Here is a 15,725-nt window from a genome sequence, read left to right as displayed (position 1 = left end):
AGCACCCTCACAGCCACACGCAGTTCACTACCTGCTGTAAACGGAGCTTGCAGATAGAAGCCCCGTCACAGCCATGAACTGCTGCCTGAGCTGGACGGAGCTTACAGGAAGAAGCCCCGTCGCAGCCATGATCTACTCCAGATGACTATAGAGGACTGGACGGAGCTTACACAAAGAAGCTCCGTCGCAGCCAGGACTACAGAGCTGGACGGAGCTTACAGAAGAAGCCCGTCACAGCCATGATTTACAAGACAGCTGGACGAGCTTACACATAAGAAGCCCGTCGCAGCCAGGACTACAGAGCTGGACGGAGCTTACAGAAGAAGCCCGTCACAGCCATAATTTACAACAGCTGGACGAGCTTACACATAAGAAGCCCGTCGCAGCCATGATCAGGAGACAAGGTAGGCTGGGGAACGGGGCGGTCAGCGCAGGCTGCCGCCCCGCTATGTTTGGGTTAATACTGCTTCCGCTCTTCCGCCCGCAAGCCCCAGCCGCTATGTCTGCAGGCCGCCCGTCCCAGCGCTCCGTCCGGCCGCCCAGCTCCGTCCGGCCGCCAGCGCCATACGGCCGCAGACGCTCCCTCAGTCTCAGTACAGAGACGGGGACCGCCGCTCCGTCCGGCCGCCCAGCAGCCATCCACCCACATGTGCCAGCGCTATGAGGCTGCAGGCTTTCCGCAGGACACAGCGTTACAAGGCACGGTGGAATTCTGGCGGATTAAATATACAGCAGCACAGTGTATAGGCAGCTATATATAGGTGACAGGTATTTATAATGTATTGTTACCTGTCCTGGGAGTAATATATTGAGCATATATTACTGTCTGCGAGTTTCACAGTATAATAGGCTATTGAGCCTATATTAATGGCTGTTATTATCACTGTATAATAGGTTATTCAGCCTATATATTAATGTTGGTGGTTATCACTGTATAATAGGCTATTGAGCCTATATTAAGTCTGTGATTATCACTGTATAATAGGCTATTCAGCTTATGTAAATGCTGTATAAATATATTAATGTCTGTAATTATCATAGGCTATTGAGCCTATATATATATATATATATATATATATTTATTAATAGAGCATGTGTTGTACCCAGCCTGTGATTATACTGTATAATAGGCTAGATTAACACGGAAACATTTGTCACTTGTTCTGTGATTATCACGGTCAGCATGGCAAAGGGGCCATTTTAACCATGCTTCCTGTTGTTTTCCAGGGTGTAATTCTGGAACATTCCTGCCCTACATCTCTAAGCCACCAGAGGCGCAGGGGTGTTAGTGGGAATTTGGTTCGGGTTTCACATGCCCATGTGAACTGTTTTTCACATAAAGAATACTCTAGTTTCTCTTCACATCAAATAAATCTTTCGCTTTTACTATAGATTTCCGTAGAGAGAAACAACCATGAGTTTCATATAAATATGCTGTTCAGCAATAAAATATATATATGACACATAACAATAAGTCGTGCAAGTGTCTGTCCGTTGCCTATTGTGGGGTCTGTCTGCATAGCGAGTAAGGCTCTAGCGCAGACTACAAATAATTTTTAAAAATCCTAGGTTAAGCATTGGCAATTCAAATTACAAGAGCGGTAACATCGGAGTCTCGGAAGTTACTCCGCCAGCTCTAACAAAAGACAGTTGTTGACTGGTCTTATAATTTAATGCACAATTCTATGTCAAATCTCACACCGATAACTACCAGTGAGAAGGGTACATTAGACCAGCACTCAGATAGGGCGGGGTTTTTGACAACCATACATTGCTAAATCCCAGTGAGTCAATGTCTCCATTTTTACAGAGACTGAGTAGACTCTAACCACTATTTTATCGTTTCCAAAATGACGCGATCCGCCATTGGTAAATGCGTCTGTGTAAAACATTATAAAAACCCAGAATACATTTGGGTCACTAGACTCTATGTATGGAAACAATGAAAAAGAAGCTGCAGAGTATATCTGTAAAGCTTCTGCTAACGCCGGTTACTTTCATCGTCGCTAGTTTAAGTGCGACAAGGCCAGAACTTGTTGGTCCTAAATTTGATATTCAGCCATTACCGCAGCCAGTATCAAAACGGAAATACTGGTGCCGGCGTTTAATCTCTTTAGACTTCAGTTTTTTTCAAAGACAAAACAGTCACGCCTTGTAACGACACGACGCTACAGTCAGCAAGCCAGTGGCTTGATGACCTCTTAGGCATCTCCATGTTCCAATTCTGGAAGCGCGTCTTTACACGTTACATTTGCGGGGTTTCCAGACATCAACTCATAGATGTCTCAGATATTTACAGATTAAAGGACAAGACTGCCTCTGTCGAACGGTTTGGCAGGTTGCCATTTAGTCTCTGCTGGTTTTCAGCTGTTTTTATATCCAGGCAGTAGTACACCAACAGAGTCAGGGTTATTTATTCCCCTCTGTTTGGGGTAACAAAACCAAACAGCTCCGTCGCAGTCTCAATCAGCAAGTCACTTAATGCAGTTTGAAAATGGATTTTCTGCGGTTACTATTTGCATATTGGAGCCACAAAATTGCATAATTGCACTTGATCTTCACAATGCGTATTTACCCATTCCGGTTTGGTCATCACAGGTTCTAGCGTTTGCAAAACGCCACAACCATTAACCATTTCACTACCATTTGGCATCGTGTCAACGCCTCGGGTATTTACCAAAGTGATGTTGGTGATGATAGCTCATCTCAGAGTCCTGCCAGTGACAATCGTCCATACTTAGACGATCTGCTCATAAGAACTCTGTCTCAACAGAGTTCCTCTAACTTGCGCTACTAATGTATACTGCGGTGGCAGGTCAAGTTTTAAAAACAATCGCATCTAATTCCGTCTAAACGACGTCAATTCCTAGGTAAGATTATAAATACGGTAAATCAAAGACATTTACCTACTACACCAGCAAGAACAAATGTACATCTAGTAATTGGTGTAAAAGCCACGCACACTAGCGGTACATTGGTGTATTCGCCTGTTAACAATAATGATGTGTTTTCAAAGCGCTTTAGTTCGCTGGCCTTCACTCGCGTTTCCCACAGAGGGGCGAGGGTGTATATACTCTGGACAAGAGTCTCAGAGGTTCAGGAGTTGTAGTTAAAAAAGATCAGCGACAGAGTTCTAAAACGGATCACAACAGATTGCTGTCAATAAATGTCCTGGAACTCCGTGCAATTTTCAATGCACTACATGCTTCGCTTTCAGTCTGACCAAGTGCGGTCAGACAACGCAACGGGAGTTGCATACACAAGAACCAAGTAGCCGCATGGCAATGCAGCAGGTAACTCGAATCCTCTATTGCCCACAACACCATTATGGGAGGATGTCAACGGGGTTCATTCCGCGAGTGGACATCTGTTAGACAGATGATCTCGCCCGTCAGGATTTATATCCTGAAAACTGGACAGTAAATCCAGAGGTGTTTCATATGTGAGTACACAAAAGGAGTTACCCTCAGGTATACATGATGGCATCTCGCCACAATTACAAACGCTCAGTATGTGTACAGAACGACAGATCACAAGGGCAGTGGCGGTGGAGTCTCACATTCGTGTGGTCATACAGCATCGTGTATCTGGCTCCACCATTTTCCGCTGCTCTCTCCGTTGCGAAAACGGATCATAAGACAGTTCGTCACAGTCATACTAGTGATATCTCATGGGTTTCGGAGAGCTTGCTTCTCGAATCTCCAAGGAATACTGGCACACGATCTTGGTCCGCTCATAATACGTCCAACCTGTTACAACAGGGAACGTTCTTTTACCCCTAGTTACCTAAGTACCTATTACCTATATACCGCGGCTGCGGTTGACGGGGTGGGGGGTTCAGACCGCCCTCTTAAGAAAAGAAATAGGTCATTACAGTATCGGTTATACTTATCATGTTACGAGCTAGTAAGCTGCTTAAGGCAGCTCATTATTACAAATTCATTATTACAAATTTGGTGTGCATATATAGGTGGTAAAGCTCGGAAGTTTCCGACATCATCTTTCAAGTTACCCGTATTCTGTTATTTTACAAACAGGGTGGGATGGAGAACTGCGTTTATCTGCACTGAGGGTGCAGGTATCTGTGTGGTCAACTTATTTTCAAAGACGTTTGACTCTATTGCGTCGGTACACACCTTTATACAAGGTGTCATCAAAGTGCAGCCTCCATTTATCCCACCTACAGCGCCAGGCGACTTGAGGTTGGGTTCACATTTCTTACAGTTTTCATATTTTGAACCCTTACAACAAATGGGGATTAAGTTTCTCACTTGGGAAAACATTTTTCTTCTAGCCTTAGCTTCGGCAAGGGTTTTGTTTTCATATTTGGGTGCCTTGTATTCCAAGCCACCGTATTTACGTTTTCTCATGACAAAGCAATCAGTATACCAATAGTGGTTCCTGTGTTGACAGCACATTCTAGAATTCTGAATGTGGTACACGCATTACGCGTCTATATGTCCCGACCGTCTACAGTACGTAATACGGATACGTTGTTTGTTCTCTATGATGCTGCCAACTGGGGTTAGCCAGTTTTCTCAGCAGACATTATCCAGTTGGATAACAATGACTACAAGTCAGGCTTACTTTAAGGCTAAGTTACAGTCGCCTACGTCAGTAACAGCTCATCCCACAGGTTCTGTGGGAATGTCAGCCCCAGCGGGTCGTGGAGCGTCTACTACGCGGCTACATAGCCTTCAGTGCACCACGTTTGTGCACGTTTACACGTTATGAATGGTTGCGGCATCAGCATCTAGCTTTGGCTGCCTACTGTTACAAGTGTCAAACAGCTCTCCCGCCCACGAGGGAAGCTTTGGTACGTCCCAAGAGTACTCCAGTGACCCCTAGTGGATGAAGAAGAAAATAGGATTTTGGTACTTACCAGGTAAATCCTTTTCTTTGAATCCATAGGGGGCACTGGACGCCCACCCAGAGCAGTTTACCTGGGTTGTTTAAGCTCAGAGGAGCTTAGGGTAACAGGTTTTACCTTGTTTGTATTACGCTCAAAGGAGCTTATGGTAACACATTTTCACCTTTTTGGTTCAAACTATCAAGGTCTATCGGTTATGCTGTCAACTGTTTAGTTGACATTAACTTTATGGGTCAACTTTGTTGTTGTCCGGTATGTTATAGGAATTCTCCATTGTCAACCTCTCTATAGCAGTTCGCTCAGTAAAAACACTGGGTTCGTACACTGAGGTACTCTGGGATATGGAGGGGTGGAGAGTTCTAAATTTAAATATTCAGTGCCTTTGTTCTGCTACGCCGTCCATATCCCAAGAGTACTCCAGTGCCCCCTATGGATTCAAAGAAAAGGATTTACCTGGTAAGTACCAAAATCCTATTTTTTTTTCCATTAACTTCACCCAGGCTAAAGGTACTAGGGAACTCCCGACTTTTGGGGGTTTCCACGTGAAAATGCTCATTCTTATGAAGTGTCGCTTATCCCACAAAATATCTCTACAGTTTTTTTATGTGTATTTTTATTGAGATTTTAGAGATCTAACACCCACTAACATCCCTTTTGCCTCCAAACTCATTGAGCGTATTGTTTACAACTGCCTACAACTTTCCTCCCACTCACTGCTTGACCCATTCCAGTCTGGCATCCATCCTCTCCACTAGACTAAAACTGCCCTCACGAAAGTCTGCAATGACCTTCTTGCTGCTAAATCCAAGGGCCACTACTCTCTGCTTATTCTGCTTGACCTCTCTGCTGCTTTTGATACTGTGGACCATCCTCTCCTCTTGCAATACCCTCACTCCCTTGGTCTGCGTTATACTGCTCTCTCCTGGTTGTCCTCCTACCTCTCTGACTGTTCCTTCTCTGTCTCATCTGATGACTCCACACCCCCTTCCTACACTTTCAACTAACAGTTTGTGTCCCCCAAGGGTTTGTTCTTGGTCCTTTCTCTCTATACATCCTGTTTAGGTGAGCTCATTAGCTCTTTTGACTTACAGTATCATCTCTATGTTGATGATACTCCAATCTACCTTTCCTCCCCTAACCTCTCCTTCCGCTCTCCTCACTCGTATATCCAACTATCTGTATGCTATCTCTTCTTGGATATCCCAGTTGTTTTTTAAACTTAACATGTCTAAGGGGGGTATCCAATAAGAGGTGAAGCAACATAGGGTGCGAAAAAAACATAATTTTTTGCGATTTTTTTTTTCATGATGTTTCACCCATAGTTTTTTTTACAGGCTATCCAATTTGGTCGCCTGTAAAAAAAAAAAAAAAATACATTCTCTCCCGAAAACATACAGGTTCAGTGAAACCTGTGTCTTTTCGATAGAAACAGCCTCTTTTTCGGTTGAAAAGGGGGCTGTTTCTGGGGATTTGATTTCAGCTGCCTGAGGCGGGTGAAAAAAATATCCCAGATAAGCAGCGGCTTGCGCCGGCTATCGGGGGCTAATAGGATAGCCCCCGCGAGACAATTAGCCACGGTAATTAACCATCGCTAATTGGATACCCCCTAAAACTGAGCTGATCCCCTCCCACACAACCTCACCTCCCACAGTTTCATTACCTGTTGATGACATTACTATCTCCTCTAACCCCCAAGTGCGCTGTCTTGGAGTAATCCTTGACTATTCCCTCTCCTTCACACCACACATTCAACACCTCTCACAAACCTGCCGTTTTCATCTTAAAAATACAGTATTTCCAGGAGCAGACCCCAGGATACTACTAGACCCTTATCCACTCACTGGTCATCTCCAGACTGGACTACTGTAATCTCCTTTTATGTGGCATCCCCGACAAATGCCTCTCTCCACTTTAATCTATCCTCAATGCTGCTGCCCAGCTCAGCTTCCTCACCAAACGTACTACGTCCACCTTCCTTCTCTTACAAGCCCTCACACTTACTTACAAAACCCTCATCCATTCCTCTCCCATTTACATCTCTAACCTTATCTCCTTTTGCACACCAACCTGTCCTCTTCACTCCGCTAATGCACGCCGCCTCTCCTGCCTACTGATTACTTCCTCCCACTCCTACCTCCAAGATTTTTCATGTGCTTCTCCCTATCTCTGGAATTCTCTATCTTTCCCTATCAGGCTCTCCAGCTCTCTACAAAACTTTAAACAGGCTCTCAAGACCCACGTCTTCACCAAACCCAGCCAACCCTCAACGTAACCCTCCGTTCCACTCTCACTGTCTAACCCCATCTGTGTCACCCCTGTCTGTCTGCCCCTCCCCTTTAGAATATAAGCTCTCACGAGCAGGGCCCTTTTCCCTCATGTGCCTTTCCTTCTCTTACTTAAAACATCTTCTACTCCTCACTCCCTTCACAGGCACCATATTCCTTGGTATTCTGCCACCCTAATACCTATTTCCGCTTCGTCTGCTGGTGCAGATATGTTTATATACTGTGTACTTGTCCTATATTGTCTTGAACTGTAAGTCACTGTTTTCTTGTTTTGGTTATTTGTTTATGTACTCTGTAACTTGGCGCTGTGGATCCCTTGTGGCGCCATATAAAGGATGATGATGATAATATTATTATTAACTTATGTAAGGAAACAAGAAAATATATGAACAGTACAATACAGAAGGAAAAAATAAATTGGAGGACAATGGGTCTAATTCCGTAAGAGTTTCAAATTCTGCTTTTTAGCAGAATCTGCTACTCTTACAGTCGCATTCTGGGGGCCGTCCTTCGTTGGGCAAGGCCACCCAGCATGCAACCCTCCGCCCACCAACTGCGATCACGCTCTAATTACGATCACACCGCAATTAGAGCGTGGTTGCAGAAACTATGGAAGCCTTCTGTCGGCGCAGCCGAGCTACGATGGCAGGAGTCCTGCCACCATTCCTTTCTGTCAGAATGGCTGCGTGTAACGACGCGCAGCCGCCCCAAAAACGCAGCCGTTGGTATCATGTAAAACACATACTTTATATCCCTCCAGGTGTTGCAATTACTTGTAGGTATAGGAAATAGTGAACATATGTCCCTAATTTCCAGTAGAGCTTGTATTCTACCTGTACATCCTTAAACAGTTATCACTATTATCCCTAATCTTTATTTTGTTTCAGGCTCCAGAACTCCTCGAGCAGCAGAAGTACACAGTCACTGTAGACTACTGGAGTTTTGGTACTCTGGCCTTTGAGTGTATAACTGGATTTCGTCCTTTTCTTCCACATTATCAGCCTGTGCAGTGGTAAGAAGCTGTATATACAGCTTGTTTATTACTAATAGTGATTACCCAAGTACGTATTATACATTACATCCATTTGACAGCAGCCTCACATCACTATTCTGTGCTTTTTGGTACCCCACTCCTTCCACTTTCTGCCTGTGACTCGCTACACACCACTAGGTCCCCCTCTGTCACCTCTCACCATGCCACTGATCCAGGGGAGATGTTTCAAACCTTCTATAGAGGACAAGTGGAATAGCCCATAGCAACCAATTCTACTTATCATTAAAAGATTGACCGGACAATTGATAGAAGCTGATTGGTTCATATGGGCAACATTTCCCTTAATAACCATTCTGCTCTATTTCTTTACATACCTACAGTATCACTGTTTCTATGTTATTTAAACTTACTTCCTTATGCATGACACCTGTTGCATATATGTTTTTGGGGTATAGGCACGGAAAGATACATGAGAAAAGTAATGAACATATTGTGGTGTATGAAGATCTCTCAGGGGCGGTGAAGTTCTCCAGTGTCCTGCCAATGCCCAATCACCTCAATGGGTAAGAATGTGAGACTAAGGATCCGAGTCTTCATTTCTGGTCATCTCTGTCTGTTGTTCTGAAGCTGTAGTAGGGATATTTGTGAAGTATGGCATTCTGCTTACTATTTGCTGTATCTAGTGCCAGATTAAAGTCCACATTGGCCTGGAGCAGAATGTATGAAGGACCCATTGTGTGTTGCTGCAGAGGGTGTGCTCAGCACCATGGAGAAGTTATCCTGGGTGGACAGGGGGGTTGTGCTGGTGCACTGTATCACTGCACTACCTTCCCACACTGTATCACTTAACTACTTCCCTACATTACACCCCTGCACTACATTACTGCACTACGTCTCCACACTGTATCACAGCACTACCTCCCCACACCACACCCCCACACTACATTACTGCACTTTTCCCCACACTATTTTACTGCACTACCTTTCCACACTGTATTACAGCAATAACTCCCCACACCACATTGTTACACTACATTACAGGACTATTTCCCCACACTATATCACAGCAAAAATGTCATGCACTTCAATACCTCCCCACACTACATTACTGCATTGATTCCATTGTAGTGTGGGGAGGTGGGTAGTGACAAAGAGTGGGAAGGTGGTACATTGCATTGTATCACTGCCCTACCTCCCCACACTACATTACTGCCATTCCTGCCCACACCACATTCCTACGCTACATTCCTGCAATGCAGCCCCATACTACATTCCTGCAATACAGCCCCATACCACATTCATGAAATACAGCCCCATACTACATTCCTGAAATACATCCCCATACTACATTGCTTTACTACCTTACCGCGCTACATACCCACACTTCCCCACACTTCATTACTGCACTACCGTGCACACAGTTTTTGAAGGAATTCTACAGAGAGGTTGTCCCAGATATCTTGGAGAACTAATCACATATCTTCTGTGGATATAGGCTTGCTCAAATCCTTCTGTCTCTTCATGTAGTCCCAGAAAGACATGATGATGTTGAGATCAGGGCTCTTTGGGGGCCAAATCATCACTTCCAGGACTCCTTGTTTTCCTTCACGCTAAAGATAGTTCTTAATAACATTGGCTGCATATTTGGGATCATTGTCCTGCTGCAGAATAAATGTAGAGCCAATCAGATGCCTCCCTGATAGTATTGCATTATGGATAAGTACCTGCCTGTATTTCACAGCATTAAAGCACAAAGAAACGGGCAATGTTGAGAACTGTAGACGCAGTGGTTGGCCTATGAAACTTTGTCCCTCATTCCGAGTTGATTGCTAGCTACCGTTGTTCGCAGTGCAGTGACGTACTTTCACAAAAGCCGATGCAGTTTTACACAAGCTCTAGCGACGCTTTTCAGTCGCACTGCTGGCCGCAGAGTGATTGACAGGAAGTGGGTGTTTCTGGGTGGTAACTGACCGTTTTCGGGGAGCGTGTGTAAAAACGCAGGCGTGCCAGATAAAAACGCAGCAGTGGCTGGGGAAACGTAGGCGTGGCTGGGCGAACGCAGGGCGTGTTTGTGATGTCAAAACAGGAACTAAACAGACTGAAGTGATCGCTAGCTAGGAGTAAGTCTCGAGCTGCTCTGAAACTGCACAATCTATTTTTGTAGCAGCGCTGCGATCCTTTTGTTCGCACTTCTGCTAAGCTAAGATACACTCCCAGAGGGCGGCGGCTTAGCGTTTGCACTGCTGCTAAAAGCAGCTAGCGAGCGAACAACTCGGAATAAGGGCCTTAGTGCATCAGATGAAAGACACATTATGTATACTTCCCTACAAAATCTGAAGATGTCCAGCAGTGCCTTCAGCTCAGAACTGGCAGAAACTAGTGCAACCCAGGTACACCCATCTACTGTTTGCAGAAGTCTGGCCAGAATCGTCTTTGTGGAAGAACTGCAGTAAAAAAGCCATACCTTTTGACGTAACAAGGCCAAGTGACTTAACTAGGCACGAAAACATAGGAACTGGGGTGCAGAAAAATGTCAGCAGGTGCTGTGGATTGAAAGCAGTTTGTTTGCTGAAAGGCTGGAGAGCGGTACAATAATGAGTGTATGTAGGCAACAGTGAAGCAGGGTGGAGGTTCTTTGCAAGTTTGGGGCTGCATTTCAGCAAATGGAGTTGGGGATTTGGGGGCTAATTCAGTAAGGATAGCAAACTCTGCTAATCAGCAGAATTTGCTATCCTTTTGCTCGTATGCTGGGGGCCGCTCAGCGCTGGGCAAGGCCCCCCCTTCGACAAGCAGAAATTGTGATCGCTTCGCAATTTCTGCTTGTCAGCAGAAACTAACGATAACTCCTGTTGACGCAGCTTAGCTGCGGCCGCAGGAGTCCCGGCGCCATTTTACCTGTTGCGGTGGCTGCGAGTGACATCACGCAGCCACCGTGACCACTCCCCCGATATGACCCCGTTCGCGCAGCACCGGCCACCGTTCGGGTCACCCCGCCACCGCAATGCTCTGTCTCCTGCCTGGAAACGGAGCGTTGTCGCCCTCCCCTCCCGCCCCATGACCGCCTCTGCCTGATTGTCAGAGGCGATCACAGTTTCTGCGGCCCCCCCGCAGAAAATGCGGGCGCATGCGCAGTACTGGCGATGCACATGCGCCCACGGGCCCACTGCAAAAATTCCGGTTTAGCTATCCAACCTGAATTATCCTCTTGGTTAGGATTAATTGTGTCCTCAATGCTGAGAAATACAGGCAGGTACTTATCCATCATGCAGTACCATCAGGGAGATGTCTGATTGGCTCCAAATTTATTCTGCAGCGGTACATTGATCCCAAACATATAGCCAATGACTTTAGGAACTATCTTCAGCATAAAGAAGAACGAGGAGTCCTGGAAGTGATGATATGGCCCCCATAGAGCCCTGATCTGAACATCATCGAGTCTGTCTGGGTTACATGAAGAGACAGAAGGATTTGAGCAAGCCTACATCCACAGAAGATACGGTGTTAGTTTTCCAAGATATTTGGAATAACCTCTCTGCAGAGTTTCTTAAAAAAACTGTGTGCAAGGTAGTGCAGTAATGTAGTGTGGGGAAGTAGTGCAGTAATGTAGTGTGTGCTGTTTCTGTTTCAGTTAATGACTTTGTTTCATCTTACATATGAAAATGATGATCATTGTCACCTGCTTGGTATGATTGGTTAATCATACACCTGACTATAATCCTACAAATTCCCTGACTTTGTGCTAGTGTACTTAGAATTTATGCTGTTTTGAAGGCAAAGGTTGGTCACTCCAAATATTGATTTGATTTAGATTTCTCTTCTGTTCATTCACTTTGCATTTCATTAATTGATAAAAATAAACTACTAACGCTTCTATTTTTGAAAGCATTCTTTGCAGCATTTGTTTTTCCACACATACCTAAAACTATTGCGCAGTATTTTTTATATATATATAATAAAATAAGTGAATAGGTCCTGTGATATACAGTACTTGGCATTGTGATAAATAGGAATGTGGGTGTAGGGATGTCAGTTGAGTGTATAAGTTGTAACATCTTATTTTTGGGCCCCAGGATCTTGGCTGGTAAATTAGAGCGTTGGCTGCAATGTATGTTAATGTGGCACCCCAGACAGAGGGGCACAGATCCCCAAAACCCTGAAGTTGGATGTTTCCAGGCTCTGGACTCCATTCTTAGCCTGAAGGTAAGTCAGCAAAGGTTGCTCTCATTTATTGTAAGGTAAAGACTGATTTGGTCACTGGAGCAGTCTCTTATAATATTTAATATTGATATTATTATGGCCCTTTTTGATTATTGGCCCTTTGTGATTTATTTCCTTCTCATTTTAATTCCAAAACTTATTTTTCTCTTTCCAGACATCATTCTGCGAGTAGCCTTCTCATAGTCTCTCTAACAATTAAGGGGTCTATTCATGAAGCAGTGAAAACTATGGAGAAATGAGCCAGTGGAGAAGTTGTCCATGGCAACCAATCAGCATTGAAGTAACAATTTTATAATTTGCATACTATAAAATTATACAGAGCAGCTGGGCAACTTCTCCACTTTTTTCACTGCTTCATGAATAGACCCCTAAGACACTTTGCGGCAGATGTATTAAGCCTGGAGAAGTGATAAAGCAGTGATAAGTGAAAGGTGATAAAGCACCAGCCAATCATTACGGGTTTGAAAAATGACAGTTAGGAGCTGATTGGCTGGTGCATTATCACTTATCACTGATCTATCACTTCTCCAGGCTTAATACATCTGCCCATTTGTTCTTTGAGTTGTTCTTTTTCTAACCTATTCCTTTCCACCCAGCTGATTCTATACTTATACATAATTGTACTGTTCTTGTTACCAGTTGCTATCTGTGCTGAACATGGCGTCTGGCCGCATGCACACGTATCCAGTGACAGATGGTGAGAACCTGCAGTCTTTAAAGAGCCGCCTGGAACGGGATACAGGAATCCCGGAGGAGGAGCAGGAGTTACTACAAGCCTCTGGCCTAGCCCTGAATCCCCACCAGCCTCTCATACAATATGTGTTAGACAACATGGTGAGTAAATGGACTCACTTCAACTGCTCTACTTTGTACACTTTAATAAATCTACCCCTGAGTATCAGAAGGGTTCAAAATAGTCTTAAAGGGACAGTAACACTGGATTGTTACTTTATTTTTCTGTGGTGAGATATTTAGGGTCAAATGTAATAGCCTCCAATTTAGAAGTGCAGTTTTGATGGTGGATTTAAAGTTAAACTGTTGGTTTTGCTTTTACACAAATAGTTCTTTGGGCAAAATTAACAAAGGCAGCACAATGGGCAAATCAGAGGCTGTTATTTTGGGCTCTTAGAAGGGTTTCTAACCTTTATATCCGGTTGCCAGGCTCTGTGGAATGTCTGTTTTTATGTGGAACTATGCCCACCAATGAGGAATACCAGGTACTGTTATTGTGCACCAGTTTGTGTTATTGGGCTTATTTCAAGCTAACTCCTAGAGCAATATCTAAATTAAAATATATTTGTTTCTATAAAAACAAGTAAAATAGAATACAGTAAATGCAGGAGAAAACAGACTTCCCAGGGACCTTGGCACGGCTGCTTGCAGAACTCCATGTTGTTCCAGCATTCTCTTGCCTTACTACATATGTGGCAGTGACCTAGCCCAAGTGTTAATATGGTTTTGGCAAGCACACCCAGTGCAATCTCTGACTAGTCCTTCAGAGCTTGGCTGTCATTACCGGAGGATAGCATGTAGCTATCTTAAGGACTTGGGGGCAGATGTATTAAGCCTGGAGAAGTGATAAAGTGGAAGGTAATAATGCACCAGCCAATCAGCTCTTAACTGTCATTTTTCAAACTCAGCCTGTAATTTTACAGGTAGGAGCTGATTGGCTGGTACGTTATCACCTTCCACTTTATCACTTCTCCAGACTTAATACCCATGCCCCACTGTTATTGTGGTCATGGGAAACAAGGTACAGTGTTTAGGGGAATGATTGTGACTCTTTGAGGTTATTTTACATGTAAAATTGCATTGCATTGTACACACATAAAAAGACCATATAAGCACACCAGTGAGGCATGATGCAAGCTCCATGATGACAGGGTTAACTTTTTTTTTTTAATTGTTCCTGCCATCCAGCCCTCTGTTACCTTCTCACATGTAACCCCGATAACCTCAGCATACAAATCGGAATCTGACGTGTATGGATGTTATGTGATGATTTCTCTGAAATTGACGCTACCTCCCTGGTGCTTTGCTAGATTGCGGCAGGTTGTTCCCTTATAAAAATGCACCGTGAGCAGAGTTCTTTCATCTATTATTTAATTCTGCTAAATGTTTCTCTAGCGCAGACATGTCAAACCCGTGGCCCTCCAGCTATTGTGAAACTACAAGTACCATCTGATCAGTGGAAGGTATGCTGGAAAAGCATGCAAGCGCAGTGGAGCAGACGGCCATTACATGCCCCCTGCAGACGGGTTCTGTATGTAATCCGGATGGACGGGATGCCGATGGGCAGAATACCGGCATCCGCATCCCTGCCATTAAAATCCAGACAGCCACGCAGTTAACCTAAACTTGCCCTGTCCCTACCATAACCCTCCCTTGTGGGTGCCTAACCCTAACCCTCCCCGGGGGTGTCTAACCCTAGTCCTCCCTTGCCCGCTGCCTAAACCTAACCCTCCCCCCATGGTACCTAACCCAAACCTTCCCGTCCCAGCACCCTATCCCTTGCCCCCTCTTCTAATGCCTAAACCCACCCCTCCCCCACAGAAGGGCTTCTGCATGTCCCGCTGAGAGGACATTCGGGATTCTTGGCGTCAGTATTTTGACACCGGGAATTCCGCCTCTGTTGGCATTTTGTCAGTATCGTGGCCATAAGGCGGGATTCTTGCATCTGTATTGTGACGTCCGGAATCCAGCCCAGCGGCATCTAGACTGCGACCCTGCAGACTGCTACTCGCAGTTTGCAGCAGGATTCCTAGACATCTGTTGTTAGCTCTTCCCGTCCCTCCATCCATGCAGCCCGAACCTGCTCTCTCTCACCTCACAGTGAGGTTGGGCTGACTAGTTGACATATTGGGAAGCCCCGCAGCATAGCGATGTGCTTTGGATGGGGCAGAGGCAGGCTAACTGTCATAGTCTGCAGCTCTGAGCCCCAGTTATAGTGATAAGGATCTCTGCGGGAAGTGGTCGGCAGTGATCAAACTGCTTTTTTTTCTGGCTGAGTAAATGTTCTCCTCAGCCAACGAAGAGTATACTATTATTATTGGTATTAAAAATGTATTGGTAATTTTCTCTCTGATATTAAAAATAAAAAATTAGCTTAGGGAGCATTAGCCCTTCAGGTCCTGCACATCATACCTCCTCACATGCCTCTTACATATACCCACATGCCCATATGACACCCCTTTCCCTTCATATGCCCATAACCCCACCACACACACACACACACACACACACACACACACACACACACACACACACACGTTATCATTGTAAATCTTAAAATTCTGTAGCTAATATGTCATTATCAGTTCCATTTATACACTATTTCTATATGAACAGTCAACAAACC

The 15,725-nt window shown here is 44.7% G+C and overlaps 2 protein-coding genes and 1 pseudogene across 2 annotated transcripts in view; all 3 read left to right on the top strand.

The window, feature by feature from the left end:
* VDAC3 (voltage dependent anion channel 3) overlaps nt 1-15,725 on the top strand; it is a 524,928-nt gene that overhangs the window by 254,350 nt on the left and 254,853 nt on the right. The window lies entirely within an intron of this gene.
* IKBKB (inhibitor of nuclear factor kappa B kinase subunit beta) overlaps nt 1-15,725 on the top strand; it is a 131,938-nt gene that overhangs the window by 51,878 nt on the left and 64,335 nt on the right. The window contains exons 8-11 of the mRNA XM_063931741.1: nt 8,043-8,167; nt 8,605-8,712; nt 12,220-12,349; nt 13,007-13,201. Of these exons, the coding sequence (XP_063787811.1) occupies nt 8,043-8,167; nt 8,605-8,712; nt 12,220-12,349; nt 13,007-13,201 (558 nt within the window). The remainder of the gene's footprint in view (nt 1-8,042; nt 8,168-8,604; nt 8,713-12,219; nt 12,350-13,006; nt 13,202-15,725) is intronic.
* On the top strand, nt 1,344-1,445 carry LOC134938772 (U5 spliceosomal RNA; annotated as a pseudogene).

Source organism: Pseudophryne corroboree, chromosome 6 (genome assembly GCF_028390025.1).
Source record: "Pseudophryne corroboree isolate aPseCor3 chromosome 6, aPseCor3.hap2, whole genome shotgun sequence".
In the NCBI taxonomy this organism is placed as follows: Eukaryota; Metazoa; Chordata; class Amphibia; order Anura; family Myobatrachidae; genus Pseudophryne; species Pseudophryne corroboree.
The sequence above is the reverse complement of the archived record's forward strand: the minus strand, read 5'-3'. Positions and strand labels throughout refer to the sequence as shown.